The sequence below is a fragment of the Thamnophis elegans genome, chromosome 1 (genome assembly GCF_009769535.1).
Source record: "Thamnophis elegans isolate rThaEle1 chromosome 1, rThaEle1.pri, whole genome shotgun sequence".
Lineage (NCBI taxonomy): Eukaryota > Metazoa > Chordata > Lepidosauria > Squamata > Colubridae > Thamnophis > Thamnophis elegans.
In genome coordinates this window covers 55,563,790-55,588,460 of record NC_045541.1, presented here as the reverse complement: position 1 = coordinate 55,588,460, position 24,671 = coordinate 55,563,790, and the positions used below count along the sequence as shown (strand labels likewise).

The following is a 24,671-nucleotide window of genomic DNA, read 5'->3' as shown; positions in this document are numbered from 1 at the left end:
AGGCCCTGTTTTCAGCCTCCTGCAGCCCTCTGGGAGCTCTGTTTTCATTGGTAGAGGACTGCAGGAGCCATCATGGCTGAAAACATAGCCTGGGAGGGCCGTGTGTGGCAGAGGCACTGCGGGCGGGTCCTTCACTGTTTACAGGGTGGCCCTATGGGCCAGATCTAAGCACCCCATGGGCCGAATCCATCCTGCGGGCCTTAAGTTTGACACCTCTGCTCTATACAATAGATGCGGCTGTATGGTAGGTAAAGGGGGTGCAATAGCTCAGTGGTGAAAGATGCTGAGTTTGTCAGCTGCAAAGCTGGCAGTCCGGGTTTGAAACCCAAATGCCACGCAACAGGGTGAGCTCCCATTCCTTGCTCCAGTTCTTGCCCATCAAGCAGTTCAAAATCATGCAGATGTGAATAGATAAATAGCTACCACTTTGGTGGGAATGTAACAGCGTTCCATACACCTCAAGGTATAGTCATGCTGGTCACATGACCACAGAAATGTCTTTGGAAACTGGTGGCTCCCTTGGCAAATGGAGATGAGCATCACCTCCTTGAGTTGGACACGACTGGGCATGGGAAACCTTTACTTTTACCTTAATGGTAGACCAACATTTAAAAATATAAACAGTAGAAAAGCTATATTGTACTTAATTCTTAAATAAATTAAAGGTATTTTTAAAGATAGAGCTGAGTATAAAATTAAGTTTGATAGTAAGATGGTGAGTTGAAAAAACTCTCCAGAGCCACATGGGAAGTGAGTAAGATTTCAAGTAGTCAATAAAACTGATGCTTTGGAGGCCTAGGGAATCCTCCAGCTCATATCTAAAAAAGACTAGAATAAATTGTATTAAATAAATAGAATTTCTTAAATGCCGAAACTGTAAAATTTAGAGGTCATTCTATGTATGATGCTAGCTGACGAGTGTATGTGAAAAGTAGCAGCTGTTAACAACGGGCTTGGCAAAGTTTCACTGAATTGTCTGTGGAGATAAACTCATGTTGTTTCCTGCAGAGATGCCGGGTGCTAACTCCTGCCTGTCAATTCAGCTCGTTCAAATGCTTTATCTGACTGATAATTGTTATCTTTACTGAATGAAGCCTTTAGATTAGCTGATGTAACCCTACCAGCTACCCCAAAATTTGGATTGGTTGGGATTTTGAACTCCCCAAGGTGATTGTCCAGGTTTTTTTTCCAGAAGAGCATTGCTATTTCTGCTTGGGAATATTGTTAATATCTAAGCAGAACTGGGTTCACTTAATTCTAGGTGTACTTGTTGCATGAACTTCCACCACCACTATAGAGGCAGGATAATGGTGGCCAAAGTTTGAATTGCATGTGGACTCACAATCACAGCAATAATGGATTTGTGTTGTGAAGAAGCCCCAGAGTGTTATAAGGAGGGGACTGCTTAGGAAAAGTAGTTTGGGAACCAGCTACGTTTATCATGTACTTGGTTACCTATGTCAATAGCTTTTTTCAAAGTGCAAAGCTGGACATCCCCAGTCCAATGTGTTTGCAGTCCACCATGCAATGTATTGGCCTGGTTCATACCTTATAATAAACCTGGCTTTATTTAACCATCCTTTATTGAATAAGCCACAATTAGCAGTGTTCAGATGACAAACTAAGCCAAGCCAATCAAGGAAAAGTGTATTATTTGCTGGATGAAAGAGTTTCTGTTATTGTATTATTTGTTAGATGAAAGAGGTTTTGTTATTGCACAAGACTGAAAGCAAGAGATAGTGAAATCCAGTGAAGGGAAAATATATGCTGAGTTTGTTGCGGCCAATAAGTAAAAGTAATATGCAGTAATTTTCTCTGGTGTTTTTATCTTGAGATTTGATAATCTTAGTCCGGTGAGGTTGATGGTAAATTATGAGAATTTAAGATATAATAATAATTCGTTGTTGAGGTATCTATAAAATCTTTGTTGCATTATCATATCTTGACTATTATGAAATCAAACATCAGTAAATTCGGTGAGCATGTTCATAAATAACATGTTCATAATTAATTACTAATAATAATAATTGACATGTAGGGAAGAATCTTCTAGAGACAACTCCTCTAGTAACTGTTCACTAAGCATTCCTCCCTCCCCCCTCCCCCCCTCTCTCTTTTATTATATTAAACCAGTGCTCCTAGCACTGGTACAGGCCTAAGTAAAGTGGAGATTACTTGATTGAATGGTTGAGAATTGCTAATTTAATGGCAAACATGCTGAAACCAGAGCTGGCCTCTATGAGGTTGCTTGGTCAACTAATTTCTAACCTCCCTATATTCAAAACCTTTTATTTATTTGTAGAAATGATGAAAGTCATTGACTGACAACTCTTCCAAAGGAAACTCTTATTTCCTCTTTAAAACCACTATCATCTTCCTGCACAAGTCATAAGTGAACCAACCTAATGTTTTGGCCTCTCCCAACTAAATTAATTTTCCCAGTTCAAAGAGGATCTTATTCCAAGGCTCATAGTTGGAGCCCAACTTCTCCTCCTCAAAAAACAGACAAATATACAGACCAGTGCAGCTAAACTCAATGTTTTTTAAAGAAGGAAAGCAAACAACCTAACTATTAATTAAATACCAAACTCTTATGAAGTCAACTGAGAGGGAAAGACTTAAAATGAAGGGCTTACACTACTTACGTCCATTTACTTTGCTTATTCTCCAAATAGGAGTGTTATATATGCAAATGTTCCCTGTTACCAGCTCTCTGATTGGCTGGTCATTTGACAGTTGCTTTGGGCTCGAGTATAAATACCCTGACAGTTGCAGGGACGTTTTGAATCGCAGTCATCTCGCAATAAACATCTTACTCTCTGATTCCATAGCTCCTGCGTCTTTCCCTCACACAACACATATTCAACAGTTATTTGCATACTCAACACTCCTCTAACATTTGCATATATAACAAGGAGAATTTTTGGAAGGATGTTTAATAGCTCCATTGAGAATTGTAGTTGCTCATACTCACTGAAAGCAATGAATCTTGCCCGCTAGACAAATAGAGCCTGGCTGTTTTTGAACTGTTGAGTTTCTCCCTCATAAGAAGGCATAAGATCTGTTTTCCTTTTGTGCCTTCATTGGGATTCTCCTATGGCGCCCAGCCTTGATTTTGGAAGCACTGTGTTAACTTTCTTGTGCAACAAACAGAATACTCTTGTTCCAATGTGGGTTATTGTCAGGCATGCAACATTTGGTTGGACAATAATTATTACAGTTGTTTTTGTCTATGTTGTCTAACCTAAGTACTTGCTAAATGAAGAGTGGTTGTACATTTATACATACGTACATGTAAATGAGCCACACTTTTTGTTACATTGCCAACCATTTTTAGAAAATGAATTGTCCATTGTAGCAACCTGTACTAAGTTAATACACCAGCAGTAAATCCTCTCACACGGATTTTTCTAAATAAAATATTTAGTGTGGATTGCAATTTCCATTACTACATATCAATCTTTGTATCTTCACATCCCCTTCTAAAGTATATAGCGTAAATGCTATTGTTTGAGCTATATTTCATCAACGGCTTATTATTGGATGAACATGTTGTGATCTGTAAATTAGTTTGGGATATGCAAACCAGGTTAGTGGGAAGTTGTTTTGCTTTTGTAGTGACAAGCCAAACACAATTCTTCAAGGCGTCTGGTTACTTAACTTATCTGATTTTTCCACTTTTTAGCTCTGTGTAAAATAAATATATCTATTTGATTTTGTTGGTCAGTACTATTAGTTTTAACCTTGAGTAGCTCCCGAGTACAGCAAATACATAACAGGAGAATGGTAGCACAGGTTTTCCCCAGAGCAAAGACACTTTCGATGTAACTATTTTGATATTTTTTTAATTGAGTGTGGCCATTTATAGTATTATGGCAAATCTTCATTTTTCCCCACTTTTATGGAGGGGATAAGAAGGTGAAAGTCAAAGATATTTGTATCGGATGCAACTTTAGCATGCCTTTTTTCCTTAATTTATGCAAGGCAATTTACATGCCATCCTAACTCTTTAGAGCAACTTACAACCAGAATGAAAGCAAAGTAACATGTTCATTGCATGCAACAAATCAGTCAACAATAAGTCTCATAATGCCATATAAGACCAAAGAGACCAGAGATAAACTAAATTAGATCATGTTTTTTCCTTAAATCTGTACTGGCATCAAAATTGTATCAAAGAAGATACCACCCAAACTTCACTGGGAAGTGTATTCCAGGATCTATGAAGCTCATATAATTAAAAATACTGTAGACATTAGTAATCTCATATTAGAGAGGATTATATTCTATTAATACCTGGAACAGCTGCATGGGAATTGTCAAAAAAAATCAAGAGGGTAACTGTGATCATGTGATCAAAGCCCTGCTCCTGCATCATCAGTAAAAGGGGGGGACACAGCAGGGGTGGGTTTCAGCCAGTATCGACCGGTACAGGCGTACTGGTTGGTGAAATGTAGCATGCCTTAGCATACCAGTTCTTACAGAGGCCCCCAACAAGCACATGTGGCATGCGCTGCCCTCTTCTCTTTGATAGTCGCCTCGTTTCCAATGAAGGGGATGGGGAATCCATGCAGAGGGAGGAAATCACATGGATTCTCCACCCCCTTTATTGGAAACAAGCCGGCTGTCAGAGTAGAGAGCAGCACACGCTAGTGAGCTTGTCCAATGAATCCTCCTCTCCTGTTCCTTCTTCTGCTGTTTGAACAAGCCACACGGGGCATGCTCCCTTGTCTTTGACAGCCACCTCATTTCCAATGGGGCGGGGGGAGAGAAATCCATCTTTTTCCTCCTTCTCCATGGATCCCCACCCCAATTGGAAACAAGGCAGTTGTGAAAGACAAGGGAGCGCACCTTGTTCAAACAGCAGAAGAAGGAACACGAGGGGAATTTGTCTGTTTGAAAAGCCCCACGTGGAATTTCCCTCCTGTTCCTTCTTCTGCTGTTTGAACAAGCCACGCGGGGCACACTCCCTTGTCTTTCACAGCTGCCTCATTTCCAATTGGGGCAGGGATCCATGGAGAGAGAGGAAAAAGATGGATTTCTCCCCCCCCCCATTGGAAATGAGGCGGTTGTGAAAGGCAAGGGAGCATGCCCCATGTGGCTTGTTCAAACAGCAGAAGAAGGAACAGGAGGGGAGTTCCACGCGGGGCTTTTCAAACAGCCAAACTCCCCTCCTATACCTTCTTCTGCTGTTTGAACAAGCCACGTGGGGCACTCTCCCTTGTCTTTGACAGCCGCCTCATTTCCAATTGTGGGGGAGCCCACTTGGAAACAAGGCGATTCCAGCAGTTATGTTTTGCCTTGAAACTTGCTGTCCTGGCAACCCAAAGGGGATGTTCTCCCAGTGGCCTCTCAGGAGCTCCCACCATTAGCCAGAAGGGAGTAAGGATGGCTGGGTGCAGTTTGGCTCCTCCCGGCTCCCATCAAATCATTGGGGGCCTTGCATGCCTGCTCGCTCGCATGGCCTGCATGCTTCCAGCGGGAATGGGAAGCATGGAGGTCTTAATGTAGTAAGGGAAAGAGAGACTGGAACAGGAGGTTCTTGCATGGCAAGAGAGAAAGTTTCCTGAGAGAGTTGCCACTGGGAGAATGTCCCCTTCAGGTGGCCGGGACAGCAAGTTTCAAGGCAAATGCAGCTGCTGGAATCGGTGCTCCTGCAACTTAATGCAAGAAGCCTGCATTACTGGGAGCAGCAGCAGGGGCCACCGCCACACACAAACACACACCGGTGTCCAGCGTCTTCCTCGGGAGACTTGCGGCCGTTTTATTTATTTATTTATTTATTTATTTATTTATTTATTTATTTATTTATTTATTTATTTATTTATTTATTTATTAGTTTTGTATGCCGCCCACTCTCGGAAGACTCAGGGCAGTTTACAATAAAAAGGGAGGGGGAATATAAAAAATAAAACAACAGTTTAAAATTACAGCAACATTCATAACTTAAAGTGGGGCTGGATAATTCAACAGCCCCAGGCCTGCCGGAACAGCCAGGTTTTGGTTGCTTTACGGAAGGCCGGAAGGGTAGTAAGGGTCCGGATCTCAATGGGGAGATCGTTCCAGAGGGCCGGAGCTGCAAAAGAGAAGGCCCTCTCCCGGGGAGTCGCCAGCTGACATTGGGCAGCAGATGGAATCCGGAGGAGGCCTAGTCTGTGCGATCTAATAGGTCTTTGGGAGGTAACTGGCAGGAGGCGGTCTCTCAGGTAGCCAGGTCCGATGCCATGTAGGGCTTTAAAAGTAACGACTAGCACCTTGAAGTGTGTCCGGAGACCAATGGGAAGCCAGTGCAGCTCGTGGAGGATAGGTGTAACGTGGGTGTACCTAGGTGCACCCACAATCGCTCGCGCGGCTGCATTCTGGACTAACTGGAGTCTTCGAACACTCGTCAAGGGCAGCCCCATGTAGAGCACATTACAGTAATCCAGTCTTGAGGTGACGAGGGCATGAGTGACTATCCGAAGGGTCTCCCGGTCCAGGTAGGGTCGCAATTGGTGCAGCAGGCGAACCTGGGCAAGGCCCCCCTGGTCACAGCTGACAAGTGGTGTTCTAATGTCATCTGCAGATCCAGGAGGACTCCCAAATTGCAAGCTCTCTCTGAGGGGCGTATAATTTCACCCCCCAGGCTAAGAGATGGAATAGATGGACCATCCTTGGGAGGGAGCATCAATAGCCACTCAGTCTTGTCGGGATTGAGTGCAAGCTTGTTCGTTCCCATCCAGACCCTGACAGCCTCCAGGCACTGGCACATCATTTCTACCACTTCACTGAGTTGGCACAGGGTGGACAGATACAATTGTGTATCGTCCGCATATTGATGGTATTTAATCCCGTGCTGGTGTATGATCTCACCCAGCGGTTTCATGTAGATGTTAAATAGGAGGGGGGACAGGACCAAACCCTGTGGCACCCCATAATTGAGGGGCCTAGGGGTCGACCTCTGTCCTCCGACCAACACCGACTGCGACCTGTCCGAGAGGTAGGAGGAGAACCACCAAAGAACGGTGCCTCCCACTCCCACCTCCTGCAACCGTCGCAGAAGGATACCATGGTCGATGGTATCGCAGGCCTCTGAGAAGTCAAGGAGCACTAAGATAGAGGAGTGACCCCTATCCCTGGCTTGCCAGAGATCATCGATCAGTGCGACCAAAGCAGTTTCCGTGCTGCAACCAGGCCTGAAACCGGACTGAAAGTTTGCACTTCTCTCAGGAGGTGACCGCCGGCAGAGCCTCCAGGTGGAAGGTGAGTGAAGAGCGCAGTGTCAGGAGAGGCTGGCCGTCCCTGAAGCCAGCTCTCGAAGAAGGAGGCAGAGATGAGGCTGAAAGAAAGAAAGAAAGAAAGAAAGAAAGAAAGAAAGAAAGAAAGAAAGAAAGAAAGAAAGAAAGAAAGAAAGAAAGAAAGAACTTATGATCACAATTGAGCCCAAAATTTTGGTTGCTAAGCAAGAGCATTAATGAGTTTCACCACATTTTACAAGTTGACCACTCCCACCCAGTTACATGACTGCCAAGCCACAAAATAGGCCACACCTAGAGAATAGGTTCTAAAATAATTGAAACCCACAACTGGGCCACAGTAACATGTTTGTGGTCACAGTCTTGAGTTTTTTGAGCATTTTTTTGACTGTTCCCTGCAGACAACCTTAACAGGATTCCTTGGAAATGTTTCTATTTCATAGCATAGAGAGCATTAGATAGTAGCATTCTATTCTTCTCTTTCTTCCATCCAAGATCAGGAGTTGGTTGTGGTCACTTATGTAATAACAGCAGAGGTTATCATTCTGAATGCCCATAGATAAAATTATGTTTATATATGGTCTTACTGACCATATATAAACATCATCCACACTGTAAATGTACAGGTTAATTTTTGATTTACGAACACAATTGAGCCCCAAATTTCTGTCGTTAAGTGAGATATTTGTTAAGTGAGTTGTGCCCCATTTTACGACTTTTCTTGACACTGTAGTTAGTAACCCGGTTGTTAAGTGATTCTGGCTTCCCCATTGACTTTGCTTATCAGAAGGTTGCAAAAGGAGATCATAAAGATCCTCAGACACAGCAAAGGTCATAAATATGAACAGGTTGCCAAGCATCGGAATTTTGATCACATGATCACGGGAAGACTGCAAAGGTCATAACTATGAAAAACAGTCATAGGTCACATTTTTCAGGGCCGTTGTAACTTTGAATGGTCACTAAATGAACTGTTGTAATTCAAGGGCTACCTGTATTTGATTTCAAATTACTTTAATTGTGTTGAAATATTTTTTTTAAAGATTGAAAACCAGCTTCTTTTATTCTGGACCGATGCCATCTCTCCTTATTTTCATTTCACACAGTGTCAAGATTCTCCAGCCCCAGAGTAACGCCAAGACTCAGCAGGAAGCGAGCTCTTTCTATATCCCCCTTGTCTGATGCCAGCATTGATCTCCAGACCATGATTCGGACTTCACCCAATTCCCTGGTTGCTTATATCAATAATTCCAGAAGTAGTTCGGCCGCTAGTGGCTCATACGGCCATTTATCAGCAGGAGCAATAAGGTAAGGGAAGATGAAATATCTCAGGCAATGAAATACTCAACTTTTCAGTTTCTGGCACAATCCTTATCTACAGCAGGAATTGGGAATTCATTTTCATTTTCCCCAAGAGGCCAAACTAGGATTCTTGTGGAGAACTGGACCAATAGGTGCATACTGTGGCACATTTTCTCTTTTGAAGAGAAAAATAGCAATTGCCTTCAAAATAAAACCAATGCAGTTGCATTGCATGCATGGCCTAGGAGGGAGCAGTCTAGCAGGCCTTTGATGGCCTTAGGGGAGATCAGTCGACTGCATCATAAACAGCCCAAAGAGGGCCCTGTCTACCTGCCTTCCAAAGCATGAGATGGGACTGCCAGGCTTGTCAAAACACTTAACTCCCCCCCCCCCCATTGGTAGGAGAAAAGCCATATTTAATTTTGAATCAGGACAACCACTTTATAATGCCTTGGTAAGGCCACACTTGGAATACTGCATTCAGTTTTAGTCACCACGATGTAGAAAAGATGTGGAGACTCTAGAAAAAGTGCAGAGAAGAGCAACAAAGATGATTAGTGGACTGGAGGCTAAAACATATGAAGAACGGTTGCAAGAACTGGGTATGTCTAGTTTAATAGAAAGAAGGACTAGGGGAGACATGATAGCAGTGTTCCAATATCTCAGGGGTTGCCACAAAGAAGAGGGAGTCAAACTATCTTCCAAGGCACCTGAGGGTAGAACAAGAAGCAATGGGTGGAAACTAATCAAAGAGAGAAGCAACTTAGATCTGAGGAGAAATTTCCTGACAGTTAGAACAATTAATCAGTGGAACAGCTTGCCTCCAGAAGTTGTGAATGCCCCAACACTGGAAGTCTTTAAGAAGATGTTGGATAGCCATTTGTCTGAAACGGTATAGGTTTTCCTGCCTAGGCAGGGGGCTGGACTAGAAGACCTCCAAGGTCCCTTCCAACTCTGCTATTGTATTGTATTAACCAAGGAGCAGGTAGTGGCCCAGAGATTATAAACTGCCTATGACTTCTCTACAGTTAAAGCAACAGGCCCAGAATAAACAGCCTCATTCTCTCACGTTCAGTCATATTTGTTTGGTTATTAAAACCAATGTTTTTTTCAAATGGAACTTGTGCAGATGTCTTGTTTGCAAACTGATTCCAAAGGCTTTTATTGGCATACAGAGATGAAGCTATTCCCTGATTTCAGAAACAGAGAGAGGTATGTTCTTTTTCCATTACGTTGAAAGTGAGCAGGCCTCAAGTGGATTATTTTATGTTCTTCAGAAACTGTGCATCACTGTCAATTGTAAACAATTATTTAAAGTTTGTATCTATTTACCCAAGTTATCAACAACTGAGCAATGTTATTTAAATTATTTTCTCTGATTATTTATAAGTGTGTCAACCCTTAGATGAACCAGTAATAAAAAATAATTATTAAAATGAGACACACTTCCTGGTGGTATGAGTAAAAATTCTTTTTAAGCGTCAGCACATTCTTGTACTTTCTTTGGTAGATCTAGGGGGTTTACATGTCCATTAATCACATTTCTAATTTATAGTAAGCAGTAATTTCCACATGTACAATTCCTCCCTTGAAGGATTCAAATAGCAGAAGCAGCAAGGCCACTGAATGCCAGAAAACTATAGGAAACAGTACACAATATCTCAATAGAAATATTGACCTTGAATACATGGCTCCCCAAAAAATCTCTAGTGCTCATCAATGATCTTCTGATAATCTTGGACTGACCATGTGTAATTCATGGTCAGCAAAGAGATAATATGCAACTAACAAAGGCCAGTTCCAGTGAGCTTGTTAAGTCTCAGAAAACAAAACAAAACAAAAGGATAAAGTCAAGGGAAATTGCCTTAGGGCCGGAATGGTGAACCTATGGCACGCGGAGCCACTTGTCAGGGCACGCAAGGCCTTTTTTAAAGCCATTTTGTGCCCTCCCCAGGCTCCAAAGGCTTTATAGGAGCCCGGGGAGGGCAAAAAGAGCCTCCCCCTCCCCGGAGGCCCTCCGGAGGCTTCAGGAACTTCCCTGAAGCCTCCAGAGCATGCAAAAAAAAACAAAAAACAACCCAGCCCTAAGGGCAAACTGGAAGTTCAGGAACAGACTTCCAGTTTGCTCGTAGGGTCACTTTAAGCCCTCCAGAGGCTTCAGGGACCTTCAGAAGGCTTCCCTGAAGCCTCCGGAGGACTAAAAACGACCCTATGAGCAAACTGGAAGTGACTTCCAATTTGCTCATAGGATCGGTTTAAGCTCTCCAGAGGCTTCAGGGACCTTCAGAAGTCTTCCCTGAAGCCTCTGGAGGGCTTAAACCGGCCCTACGAGTAAACCGGAAGTGACTTCCGGTTTGCTCATAGGGTCATTTTTTGCCCTCCAGAGGTTTCAGGGAAGCCTCCTGAAGGTCCCTGAAGCCTCTGGGTGGGGGGCGTGGGTCTGTTTTCGCCCTCCCCAGGCTTCTATAAAGCCTCTGGAGCCTGGGGAGGGCGAAAAAAGCATGCAAAAATGGGGGAGAGCACCTTTCATGTGCGCATGCGCACTGGGGGATTGCACTTTGCATTATGGGTGCGGCGCACCCATACACAATCCCCCTGCGCTTCCCCCCTTATGGCACATGAGCCAAAAAAGGTTCGCCATCGCTGCCTTAGGGGGATTCCTTGGAAAATCCAGAATGCACCAAAAGGAAATGTAATGATCTAAAGTTATTGTTCATTAGGGTTCCAATTCATCCTGGTTAGTTCTGCATATTTTACAAGCAAAGATTTTAAGATTCAGAAGACAGGTCCATGGGACAGCCTGTTATCTTGAGGAGGAGGAAGTAGCCCAGTCAGGCTGACTTCAAGTCAGCAACAGCCCTTAGCAAACTTCAATAATTTGTTGTAATTGTTAAAGGCTCCACCAATCCAGTTTGGTCTTTCTCCCTTCTCTCCAGTCCTGCCTTTACCTTCCCTCATCCAATCAACCCAGTGACATACCAACAAATTCTGAACCAGCAAAGAGGCCTGAGCTCAGCATTTGGACATACCCCTCCTTTTCTACAGCCATCTCCAACTTTCCCTGCCCGGCAACATGTAGCTGTCATCTCGGTCAACTCTTCTCCTGCTCAGATCAGCAACAGTAGCAACTGCATCCCTGAGTCCAACCAGGTAGGATCCTCATCAGAAGGGTTTCAGGTGGTTTTATGGAAAGCACTTTCGCAAAGCCTAGGTGAGTCTCTTAGCATTAACCTTTTCAACTGCCCCTGTCACTTTCACTCATCACAACCCTAGCTTTTCATGTTAAATCATTGGCATCCCAAGTCTTCCCACTTACAGAGGGGTGTGGTGGCCTAGCAGTGGAGCTCTTGCCTCACAATCCGGAGGCTGTGAGTTTGATCCTAGGTAGGGGCAGATACTGTATTTCTCTCTCTGGGCATACTGAGAATATATCTGCTGAACGAAACTCCGCATTAGTGGCAGGAAGGACATCTGGCCATTAAAATACTCTGCTAGCTGCATTCAGTTGCTTAGACTCCACCCCGCAAGGGACTACAGAGTCATTAAAAGGTGATGATGATCACAAGTCTTCCCAGTTCTGGTCCTCATAGAGTGCTCTTACCCTGTCTTACCCTTGGCCAACTGTGCCTCAGTCCTCGTGCTTCTCCAGCAGTGAATGCTGATGGACTACAGTGATCAGCCATGAAATGAACTGGTACTCAGATTGTGAAGCAGCCGCATTGGTACAAGATTAACTTTACATGTGTATTTGCCCTTAATCAGATATCATTCTGATGACATAGTGCCTTCTAGTTGGTAAGTGAGGGCTGAATGTATCTATTTGGAAAGAATACAGCTATTTGTCCCCAATCTGCAGATGAATCAGTTAAAGTAAACTGAAGTCCCCAGCTTGGGTGAAATCCATACAGTTTTCCAATTCATATTGAAGCAGCTAGTTCAAGCAATTGTGTTGCATGGTCATCAGCAGTGGGATGTGACAAATAACACTGCAAAATGTTTACTATCCAAAGGGTTTCTTTTTAATGGAGATGAAGATTTGTTCCTCAGTAGCAGGTCTATCCTGAACCATAAATTAGGGGAACATAATATATGTTGGCCAAAGTTGGCATTTGATTGTGATGTTTTGTGCTGAAACTCCAAAATGAATACACTTAGATGATAATTTGATTTAATTTCAAACACAATTCACAGAATTGTTGCCAACATGAATAATAATTTTCCTTTACTGATGTGTTAAAATGTAACATTTATCAACAGCATTGGAGATCTCTGAGGGGCCAGGCCCATAATCTTAAGTGATCCCTTCTGACCCTGGGGCTGCAGGTTGTTTCTGCTACCTTAGAAAATAATAATGTAATTTGTCCATCATAGACAAACAATAATACTGTACATTTCTGGCTGAAATACATTACAAGGGGTATTTCAATGAGCATAATAGTATTTGGAAAATGCAAGCAGATTTTAAGGGAGAAAACCCCATCCATATTTTTGTTTCCGGGATTCATTTTCATCTTTATGTACAGCAGCTGCTTATCAGTCATCTGACACTGACCAATTTCAGTCAATTACAATGCCACAATGCTGCATTTATTCATGGCCACTTAATTCATCTCCATTTTATTTTTGCCTTACTAGAACAAGCAAAGCAGTGAATCGGCCGTTAGCAGCACAGTCAATCCGGTAATTCATAAACGCAGTAAAGTCAAGACTGAAACAGAGATTCTACCACCAGCTTCTCCACCGACTCAGGTAACTCTTAAAGGAAAGACTTCATTCAGTGCTTGGACTGATTGGCTAAAATTTTGTAATCCACAACTATTTGAGCAAATTATGAATTTTCAGTGAGGAAGAAGGCAGCAACCTCAAGTGTGGGATGTACATTGTCTTTGAAATGCATTAAGTGATGGAGCCATACTGGAATTGGGAAGTGTTCTTCTAGGTAAGGGGTGTCAAACTCAAACCCAGGGTGCTTAGATCTGGTCTGTGGGGCCACCCTGGAAACAGTGAAGGACCGGCCCTTGGTGCCTCTGCCAGCTGGCCCTCCCAAGCTCTGTTTTTGCTGGTAAAGTTAAATAAAAAAAGATCCAATTGGAGTACTAAAAATTGATAAAATAAAACCAGGAGGCGCTACCGCAAACACTCTCTGGCTGCAGCAGCTACAGCTCCACCACCACCCCAAACCCCCCTTTGCTGGCAGAGGGTTGCAGGAGGCCATTTCAGCTGAAAACAGAGCTCGGGAGCACTTTTTCACTGGCAGAGTACTTGTGCCACCACAAGTACCCCTGACATGAGTGACATTGAGCTGGCCATGCTCACCCTGGCCGCACCCACCCCAGCCCCCTCGAGGTCAAATACAACCCTGATGTGGCCCTCAATGAAATTGATTGACACCAGAGGTGGTTTGCTGCTGGCGTTACTGCCAGTTCAGTGTGTGCGCACTTTGCTTCACTGCACGTCTGCATAGTTGCCTATAAATAGGTCTGCACATGTGTAAAAAATTAAAAATGCCCCCAAAAACATCAGTTCAGGGGCGTGGCAAGCCTGCCGTCCCTACCGGTTTGGTGACCCAGTCGCAATTTCCACTACCAGTTCACTGGTGGCAACCCCCCTCTGATTGACACCCCTGTTCTAGGTGCTGGCTCTGTTTCACCTAAAATTATTTGAAATTGTTTACTGCAAAGATTGTTGCCATACAAATTATATTCTTTTTTTGGTGTTAAATAGGCACACTCCCTATAATGAGTGTTCAGGGTTGCAGTCTCAAGAATTTCAAGTACAATTTCATTCTAAAGTACAGGATTCAGTGATCTGAATTTAGCAAATTTGCAATTCTCAACAAACTGTGTCAGTGGGAATGTTTCAAGATCAGTGATCTTCTTCTGCACATTTCAACATGATTGCAGATTTCTATGAGTGATTGGAAAGGAACATGTTGGGAGTCCTTGGGTCATGGCATTTTTTTTTAACAGACATGTCACACTGCATCTAAGCAACCGGAAAAAAGATGTTTGACACTTCTGACTCGCCAAGCGAGTGATAATAGTATCGGAGAGCAAAGATAGATGACAAGAAGAACTGGTGTCACAATAGGAAGCTCCCAATAAGCGACTTGTTCCTCTTCAGGAAGCAATTGCTGAGAGCAGCATCCTTTACCCCAGTGACACAATATTTGACACCCGGAAAGGCCCACCAGTTTATGTGTCCTTATCAGAACTGCTGAGTTCCAGGCTGCTTAATGGCTGACACACTCTCTGACGGTTCTTTATCACAACTGTAAACTATTGGAAGTGCTCTAGGCACTTCATTTTCATGAAATATGAGGCTTGCTATTGTCAAGCCAACAGAAGAGTTTATGACAAATTTCTCTTTCAGTTCCAGTTCAGAAGCGGGTTTTGGCATGATGCATGGGGACAGCAACATGTGCAATCATCAGGGGGCTGGTAAAATTGATGAAGATAGCATATCTGGGAAAGATAAATATGCTGTAGTCAGCACAATTAGGGCAAAAAGACATCTCTCTAGAGCATTTGGTTTGGGAACTGCTCGGCATACAAAGACAGCAAAACAACACAGGATCTGAAACAACAACATAATCAAATCAGATAGCTGCTTTACGCCAAGAGATGGGCCCAGAGACGGGAAAAGAGGATTTCCTTTCTCTCAGGGAAAAAGAGTTTGTAAAGGAATGTAAGGGGCATCCAAGTTGCAGTAATTCCATCTGCCATTGGAAATCCTGATTCTGGGAATTGGCATCTGTTGCTAAGCATGGATTTCTTCACATTTTCCAGGTCCTCTGTAGTATTTCTATGTGACGTATTTGCACACATACATATGTTCCACCAAAGCCCATTTCCTAGAAAGTCCCAATTAGTTAAATTTCTTTTATGTGTACCTTTTTGTGTACCTTTGTGTAATTCTGTGTACCTTTTTGTGTACCTTTGTGTCATTCTGTAATATAGACCTAAGTTGATTTCAGATGAATTCAACTTTTTTGGAAGTGTAGAATCACAGCCTCAGTTTATTGTCAGCATTGCAAACAGCAACACAAAAACATAACACAAGAATGTGTAACCTTCTGTCAAGGTATACTAGGTTTTCTGCAGCATGTTAGGGGCATTCTTTCAAAATATGAGTATTGTTGTGCTCCTGGTGTACTTGTTCAATATAAGCTACTATGCTCTTAGAACAGAAAGCTATGTGTAAAAGATGGCAAATCTTTCAGCACTGCATTTTCATCAACAGCCCAACTATGCTCTAAAAGTATTGGCCATTTTGAATGTACAACACTCTTTAGTGAAAGAAAGGAGATGACCTATGTAAAAAAAAGACAGGGCTTCTATCACAATCCATGTCTTGGTTCTTTTGACATGCCCTCCTACAGGCACTCTTGGTCCATTAATACTGGACAATTTTGGCCAGCACCCATCCCAATGCATTACAATGTGTACTTGCTACTCCTTGACTAACTTGCTATTCCTTGACTAACTGTTTGCCTCTGTGCTACCCTAACTTGTCAAAATTTAGGGTGATTTATAGAAATGATTGATATATAAGTAGTCTGGGTTTTCCCCAGCATTTTATAATAAGCAATCAACAGTGGGTGGTTTTGACTAATTAATCCAATCTCACTATCCACAGCCTTTAAAGAATTGTATAAAATTTAGAGTTGTGACAAGAAATCACCAAGAGGACCTAAAGAATAAAATAATAAAACAGGCCTCTTATTGATTCAGTTTGACTATTAATGAACAAAGTGTTGCACATAGAGGCAATCCACAGCAAGTTCTGAAAACCAATTAATATTGAAAGGATTGGATGCCAAGTAGGATTATGGATGCTTTTATATCAATGTATTCGAAGCCCTGTATGGGCATAATAAAAATAAAAGCAGCATTGTAGGAACACTGGAAAATTTAGGACTAAAGACTGCATTATGCTTAACCTTTTCATCAGAACTGGAAAACAGCCTAGTCTGGAAGAGTCATTTTTTAATTGCATCTTTGATAAAACTGATCTTTCTGGGGAGAATCTTTTTTTTAAGGAGTTTGAATTGTCAGTTCTTTCAAATACAAGCTGGAGAAATAAAGAGTAAAAGACTATCATAGGATTCTATGCTTAGTTCTATCGTTTTATTATAGTGTTTATGTTATTTTTACTTTTGGTTGGGAGCTGCCCACAATTGGTTATAAGATGGGCAGTTACATAAATGTTTTAAGTAAATAAAGTGTAATTAACCACAACGCTGGACAAACTTCTGTCAGATTTCTTTTAAACATAGGTGGGCTGCCTGCAGTTGGGAGCTGAAACATGCTCACATGCACACCCAGCAGTGACACCCATTCCCATCCACCTCTCTCTCCCTCTCCCTCCCTCCCTTCCTCTCTCTCTCTCTCTCATCCCAGGGATTATGGAAGCAAACAGGAAAACCTGGAGGGTTTCTCCAGGGACCTACTGAAGGTGGTGGGTGTTGACCTGTGCAACTCCTTTTGTTGGTTCAGGGTGACACGCAGCAGCATCCAAGTCACAGGCTGCCTAAGCATAGAATGCACAGTTTCTGTCACCCCCTTTTATTGATGCTGGACAAGTCCTCCCAAAAAGCATATGCACCATACGCTTGTGTTATGTTTGAAGTCTTTCTTGAAAATTGCACTGATTTCTTTTGCTTGTGCCATGAAATGTTGAAGCGATGAAAGAATAATTTTTCTCCATGTGCTTTTTCTGGAGAACACTGGAATTCTGTTTCAGATGTCGGCACATTGTTTTCAAATTGTGCTTTTCATTCTCTTCAATTGGGCATCCTATATTCCATCTCATATGTTATCAAACATATCATATCGTTGTATTATACTCTCTTGTATTTGATCAGTTCTGGATGGGATCACTCTCCTCTTGAAAGATTTGCAGGCTGGAGGTGGATCTGGAGAGTTAGGACGCACATGATTTATTTAAGCTGCAGGATCTTTCACTAGATTTGTCCAATACCTTAGCTACAGTGTGACCTTTTGCAAATAGGCATAGTCTGGTTGTGCTTATCTTTAGGGCTGTCTCTGGAACTGGTGTAAAATTCAAATGCCAAACTCCATCCATTTTCCTATCTACAGATTTCTGGCCCAGAGCACTTTTTCTTATGGCCTCCCTACATACCAGTGAAGGGTGGGGTTTGAATTGGTTTTATTTCAGGTATAAAGTGGCCACTGCGTCTTTTCTTTTTGTGAATGATGGAAATATCCGAAATATCCTCCATGTTCCCTGCACCACAGGCTCATTGTAAGATACTTCTCCTTCAGCAGTGTGTTCATGATTATGTGATCACCTGATTATGTGAAAGGCATGAAAGTGATGTTAGGTTAGGTTAACTCTGTTCATATCAACAGAGCTGATAACCAAAAATTGTAATTACTTTGGTAGTCTAGGACAGAGTTCCCCAACCTTTCCAGGGTGGAGGGGATGTTTCCATGTTAGCATCCGGGACATGCAACTCACACAAATGCACACACTCATCTGCCACTTCCACGGCCCAGTTCCAAATAGCTCATGACCCAGTAGTGGGCTTTGACCCAGGGGTTGGGGCAGGGGTGGGTTCTGGCTTCTTTTACTGCTGGTTCACTCAGGAACACGCTTCAGGTGCTTGATGCGTTCTACGCACACATGAGCAGAAGTAAAAAAAACTGCTTCTGCACATGCGCAGAAGCAAAAAACAAAATGGTGGCATCTACGGTGCCACCAATAGAACTGGTTCGGGTGCGTGTCCTGCCAAGTGACTACCTACTCGTCCGAACCAGTTCCTACTGGTTCGGACAAGTAGATAGTCACTTGGCAGGACCACCTCTGGGTTTGGAACCCCTGTTCTAGGAAGCCCTGGGGAAAAACTCTGCTCTGCTAAGAGCAGGGAGGCTATTTTAACAATTCAAAAAAAGAGAAGTGAAGGCCCTTATTCCTGGTCACTTTGCATGCTAAATAAAGTATGCCCACTCTTCCTGCTATAGTGCCATGGGTTTTTAAGAGCAAACCAGGCCCTGGCTAGACTTAGCTTCTTGTTTGCATTTGTGCCATCATAGATTCTGTTGGGACCAAAATATCCATGAAGCAGAGGCAGAATTCTTATACATCCTACATTCCTCACTGTTTGCTTGAGTGCCATTTTGGCTTAGGATTTAAATTTTAATGGAGTATCTTCCTGCATGCCCACTAAACATCTTTGCCCAGTGGCCCTCCCTTTCTCTTTCTCTTTCCCTACCATTCCAGGGAATATCCTGATGTCAGATTTACATACAAAGCAACCCTACATTTTTTTTAAAAAAAACCTTACCTGTCCTATTTTAAGTCATTTCTATCAGCTTCCGTCCTTTACAGTTTGACTTTGCAGAACATAGCTCTTGTTTTGTGCTTAATGTTTGTTCCTTAAGTTTTGTTAACAAAAATGTGCGATAAAAGGCCATATCAATTTTTGAGAGCAAAATGGGTTTTAAGGAAGACAGATAGAGAAACACAATGGCTGTTGATCACCCAGGCTGAAGATGTGCCTTTAATACAAAGAGGAATATTTGTTCACATTTCCTACCAACTGGCCAGCTTTATGGTGCTTGTCTCTTCATGCAAGTATAATTCAGGTCTTCTTAAGCTGATCAGGAATGCTCTCTTCTTTGACACAATGGCACCTGCTCGCTAATCTATGGGTGACTAAGGATTCTGGCAAAGCTAGTCCATCTTACTTAAAATATTTTATATCTTACAGGAACTTCTGACAGACTTGAAAGAAGAACTTGATAAGGACGAATGCAAGCAGGAGCCTGAAGTTATTTATGAGACCAACTGTCACTGGGAAGGTTGTACAAAGGAGTATGATATGCAGGAGCAGCTGGTCCACGTAAGTGTTCTTAGGAAAGAGAGCCCTTGGATTGAGGATTTAGCCTCCCATCATATCATGTGAGTTTCACAGTCAAAATTCAAACTACAAAGCTTTAAAGTTGATCCAACTGGGCATGGGGAAACCTTGCCAAGTGAAGTCAAATGTCCAGATAAATGTAGCTGCAGGAAAGTCTTGGATAGTTTTCCATGTTTCTCAGCAACCAGCATGAAAGAATAATTGTTACCACACACAGCCTTCTTGGATCAATACTGATCTGTTGCTGGACTTTATTGTAATCTGAAAACCTTTGTGGACTAATTACTGGGTGATCCAGTCTTGTGCTGATTGTGCAATGAAGAGATGCACTGAAGAGACAAGCAGGACTACTTCTGCTTGACACTCTGCTCTCCTGGCACTTACAGTCATGTCTGCTTCCTTGTCCTGCCTAACAGGTGAGCATGTCCCAAGAGTCATTATGATAGTACAGGTGACAATACCTTCCCATTGAAACTGGGCTTCTGCTTGATCCTGCTATCACTGTTCATTTCATTTCATTTCATTTTTTCATTTTATTAAGATTTATAGGCCGCCCTTCTCCCTGAGGGGACTCAGGGCGGCTTACAATCACAGGGAAGGGGGTGCAATAATAAAAGACAAACAGTGAGTGAACAAAATAAAATAATAAAACACAACTTGCATTCAACAGTCAACACTCGGGCGGGTAATTTAAGAACTTATCCCCAGGCCTGCTGGGAGAGCCAGGTCTTAAGGGCCGTGCGGAAGGTCTGGATGGTGGTGAGGGTACGAATCTCAACGGGGAGATCGTTCCACAGGGTCGGAGCTGCAACAGAAAAGGCTCTCCTCCGTGTAGTCGCCAGTCGACATTGACTGGCAGATGGAATCCGGAGGAGGCCCAATCTGTGCGAACTAATCGGTCGAAGGGAGGTAATCGGCAGAAGGCGGTCTCTCAAGTACCCAGATCCACTACCATGGAGTGCTTTAAAGGTGGTCATCAATACCCTGAAGCGCACCCGGAGATCAACAGGTAGCCAGTGCAGCTCGCGGAGGATGGGTGTAATGTGGGCGAGCCGCGGTGCGCCCACTATCACTCGCGCGGCTGCATTCTGGACTAACTGCAGTCGCCGGATGCACTTCAAGGGCAACCCCATGTAGAGCCCATTGCATTATTCCAGCCTAGAGATCACAAGGGCTCGAGTGACTGTTGCGAGAGCCTCCCGGTTCAGGTAGGGCCGTAACTGACGGACCAGGCGAACTTGGGCAAATGCCCCCCTGGTCACAGCCGACAACTGATGGTCAAAAGTCAGCTGTGGATCCAGGAGGACTCCTAGATTACGGACCCTATCTGAGGGGTATAAAATTTGACCCCCCAGCCTGAGTGTTGGAATATCGGCCAAATTGTTGGGAGGGAAACACAACAGCCACTCGGTCTTGTCCGGGTTGAGTACCAGTTTGTTAGTGCTCATCCAGTTCTTAACGGCCTCAAGACCCTGGTTCATCACGTCCACCGCTTCATTGAGTTGGCACGGGGCGGACAGATACAGTTGTGTATCGTCCGCATATTGATGGTATTTTATCCCGTGCCTCCGGATGATCTCGCCCAGCGGTTTCATCTATATGTTAAATAGTAGGGGGGATAAGACTGAACCCTGCGGCACCCTGTATGTTAGGGGCCTCAGGGACGATCTCTGCCCCCCGACCAACACCGACTGCGACCTGTCCGAGAGGTAGGAGGAGAACCACTGCAAACAGTGCCTCCCACCCCCACCTCCCGCAGTCGTCGCAGAAGGATACCATGCTGTCTTACATTTTTCTTGAGGGAAAATATTAGGTAATTTTGAGTAGTGGCTGCCTTCGTATAAGGTGCACATCTAAATTAATCACCACTTAGCTCTCCTTGTTAGACTGGTATCTCACCTTTCTTCTGAGACCTTGTGTTCATTGTAATGGTGTCCTTATGACACTTTGTGGAGTACACTGGAGTAAGAAATAATGCATTTTTCCCACTAGTAGTTTATAAGGTCTAGAGTCATCCAGAGATGTACTGGCCAGAAATCAAGAGCCAGAGAGTTCTAGTCCTGCCTTAGATATAAAGCAGCTGGGTGACTTTGGGCCAGTCACTGTCTTTTAGCCCTAGGAAGCAAGTATGAGCAAACTTTGAAACTTTACCAAAAAAACTCCAGCACTCAAGTTTGACTCGAAGGCACCAAAAACAAAAATCATTCAGTGTTGTCCAAAATTGAATTAGTGAGGATAGACTTTCTAACATTTCTTTGTTGGTCTAAAACTTTGTTTTTAAAAAAACATTTCAACAATAACTAGGCAATGATATGAACACACTGTAAGGCACTACTGAGGAAATAACTATCCACCCTTAAAGATAGACCCTGTTTAAGAAACTAAAAACTAGTTTTACAATAAGATTACTGTGACACAATCTTGCAAGTCTGAATGGACTCTCGCACATGCAGATACCCACTTATCTTCATGAGAACCAGGAAAGGTTTTGTCTGCAATGTTTACTCCGGTTACAGTTTTGCCCCAAACTCAGATTTCTTTTATCTGAATGTTGTCTTGGTTATGGATCTTCCTTTTATTTCTCAGTGAGCATTTCTTCTGCTCATTACAATGGTCTATGACCATTATCACATTAAGGTGTATCCCTCCAATCACAGTAGAGGCAAAATGTTATGTGGACATAATTTGCATTACTTCATTATCTGATGTCTATTGCCTCTGTAGAGAAATGCCACTGTAGTGAAGTGAGTGATACACTTCAACTCAGATCTTATTTGTTCATTATACTGCTTGGCCATAACATTTTTTGAATGACTTTGGTCTTCAGACATAATACTAAATCCATGAGCCTCATGCATAACCTCTGTAACCAGCTATAATGAAGCCTTAAAGGTGATTTGATTCATGATATCACGACCTACACAAAGTAATAATATGTTACAAAATGACACCTAAGGTGTCATTGGACTGATGCTTGGATTGCCATTTGCTCCCACCTTGTAGGCACTTGTCTCTATTCACTCCTCCTTCTTCCTTCAATACAATAAATACAAGCCAGTTGTTTACTTTTGCTTTTGATTCTCAACAAACCAATTCATCATTGTTTGTAAAAATGGGTTTTTCCTATTCAAATGCAATAGTGTTCGCCCCAAACTGTTCATATAAACAACTTCTGATAGGCAAAGAGTGTCATGCCATGGCTTGCCGTTATATCAAAAATGACTCATTATTTTCCATCAAAGAAATTACGAGGAATTAGTGAGATAATTCTACTCTAAAAGAATGTTGTTCTAAATTCTACAGAGAAAAGGAATTTAGAAAGATAACATAAGATTGTGCGCTCTGTGTAGTTATTAAAGGAAGTTTTGCTTTCACATGAATGCTTCTCCTCAAAAGTATCCAGGCTCTCGTATGAGTTGCGTGCCTCTAGGGATGCAGCATACATGTTAAATCTCAGTGTTAAATGGGGGGAAAAATCCAGATTCTAAGAAACCCTTCAGGTATTGCATTTTTAAGACTTTGTATCTAGAAACAATTATACGGTTGCAAAATGGTTTGTTTCATATTCTTTGACTATGGATAATTATATGTAATTATATTTTTCCTAAAATGTAGTAAAAAAGTCAGCCTTAAAACAAGATCTAATATTTCAACTTCTTAACAATTTAATAACTTTAATAACTTCTTAACAATTTAATATTTGAGTAAAAATAGATTTACTAGGTTTGGGCTATAAGTACCTAGAAAAATTACTAGGTGCCAGAAAAGTTATGTTAGTCTCTTGGCTGTCCTCTAGTGATCTCCTATACTTTTGCAACCTTAGAACCAGGATCCCCCGAAATCTTATAGATCTGAGGATAAAAATACAGATAAAAATCTGTTTAAAAATACAGAACATGAGATTTGTCCTTCTGCCATCCACTTATCCTGTTACAAGTGATTTAAGAATTTTTCAAGAATTATTTAACCAGGGATCATTTTCAACAACACATCACTAAGTGGAGGCTGCAGACAGGCAGAGGTAATATCAGTTCGTGTAACAGAGCTGGTCTTAGTGTCTTCTCCCATATCTCCACACTGTGTAGTAGCAGATTCCTTTGGGGTTCTAAGGGTTCACAATCAGGCCAATTTCATTGTGTAACTATCACCACGGACCAATCCTTTGTATGGCAGAATTACATGGCACCCACATATGATTCTACAGTACGCTAATTATATTCTTCATTTTTCTTAATAGCTGTATGCACATTACACATTTTCCACTTTGATACTTCATTATTTGTCATGAATTTTTCTGAAGCAACCTTAGAATTCTGTTTGATGTGAGTGCGAGAAAATCTCAGACAGTACCCCATCAAAAACCTACAGATCTCTTCAAGCAGTGAAATGCCTATTAAACCAGCATATGTTGGCCTGAGTTGTTATATGGGCAATAGCTAGTAGCCTAAAGAAGATGTTCTTATAGATCTAAGCAAGCGAGCGACATCAAATAAGAACTGCCCTATTGTCACAATAAGGAAGAATCACAGTTTTGTGCTGTGGATTTAAACTATTCCTTATGGGCTTTCATATTAGCAATGCTCTGTTTAGACCACATTTTGGGAATATGTTAACTCTTTCTTTCTTTATGTTGATGCAAAATGAACTTGGAGTGCAACTGAAATTTACTCAAAGCTGTCTGCAATCCAAGAATGTCCTTAAATTACATTCTGCAAATACACAGAGCAAAAGAAGCTTGTTCCTGCACGTTGCCTGAATGACAAGTCCTGGGGGGTGGGGTGGGGGGGAACTGCTTCAAAGCTCTTGTTGGAACAGTAGGCTATAAATGTAACAAAGTGACCTAAATAACTGTTGATTGTATGTTTCATTTGAAAAGAGTTTGAATCAGAACAGGATTAAAATTAAGAAATTCTTGTGCTCTAAATGTTCCTCTGACCAGGTTTTGTGATTGCTGTGGATCGTGAAGACAACAAGTTATGAATCCATAACACAAAGCATCCGGAGGGCAGAAAGATTTCCCTAAATAAACATGTACATTGATATATTCTGAAATATCTGACTCTGCCTTTTGAAGCCAAACCTCCTCTGAGCAAATTGCAGGGTGAAGTTTAAAATAGAATTTTTGGGGAGGTGGGGCTTCAAATCAGTGTTTACTCCTGACAAATGCCCAGACCAGTCAGTCCCTGAAGTTTTCTTGTCAAGGTTTTTAGAAGTGAAATAAGAAGTACTGGCCCAAGGTCACTCAGCTG

General features: G+C 42.4%; 1 protein-coding gene across 6 annotated transcripts in view; it reads left to right on the top strand.

The window, feature by feature from the left end:
- GLI2 (GLI family zinc finger 2) overlaps window positions 1–24,671 on the top strand; it is a 316,230-nt gene that overhangs the window by 272,752 nt on the left and 18,807 nt on the right. For all 6 annotated transcript variants that reach the window (XM_032216322.1, XM_032216338.1, XM_032216311.1 and 3 more), the window contains 4 exons: window positions 8,342–8,543; window positions 11,474–11,687; window positions 13,173–13,286; window positions 19,273–19,404. In XM_032216322.1, the coding sequence (XP_032072213.1) occupies window positions 8,342–8,543; window positions 11,474–11,687; window positions 13,173–13,286; window positions 19,273–19,404 (662 nt within the window). The remainder of the gene's footprint in view (window positions 1–8,341; window positions 8,544–11,473; window positions 11,688–13,172; window positions 13,287–19,272; window positions 19,405–24,671) is intronic.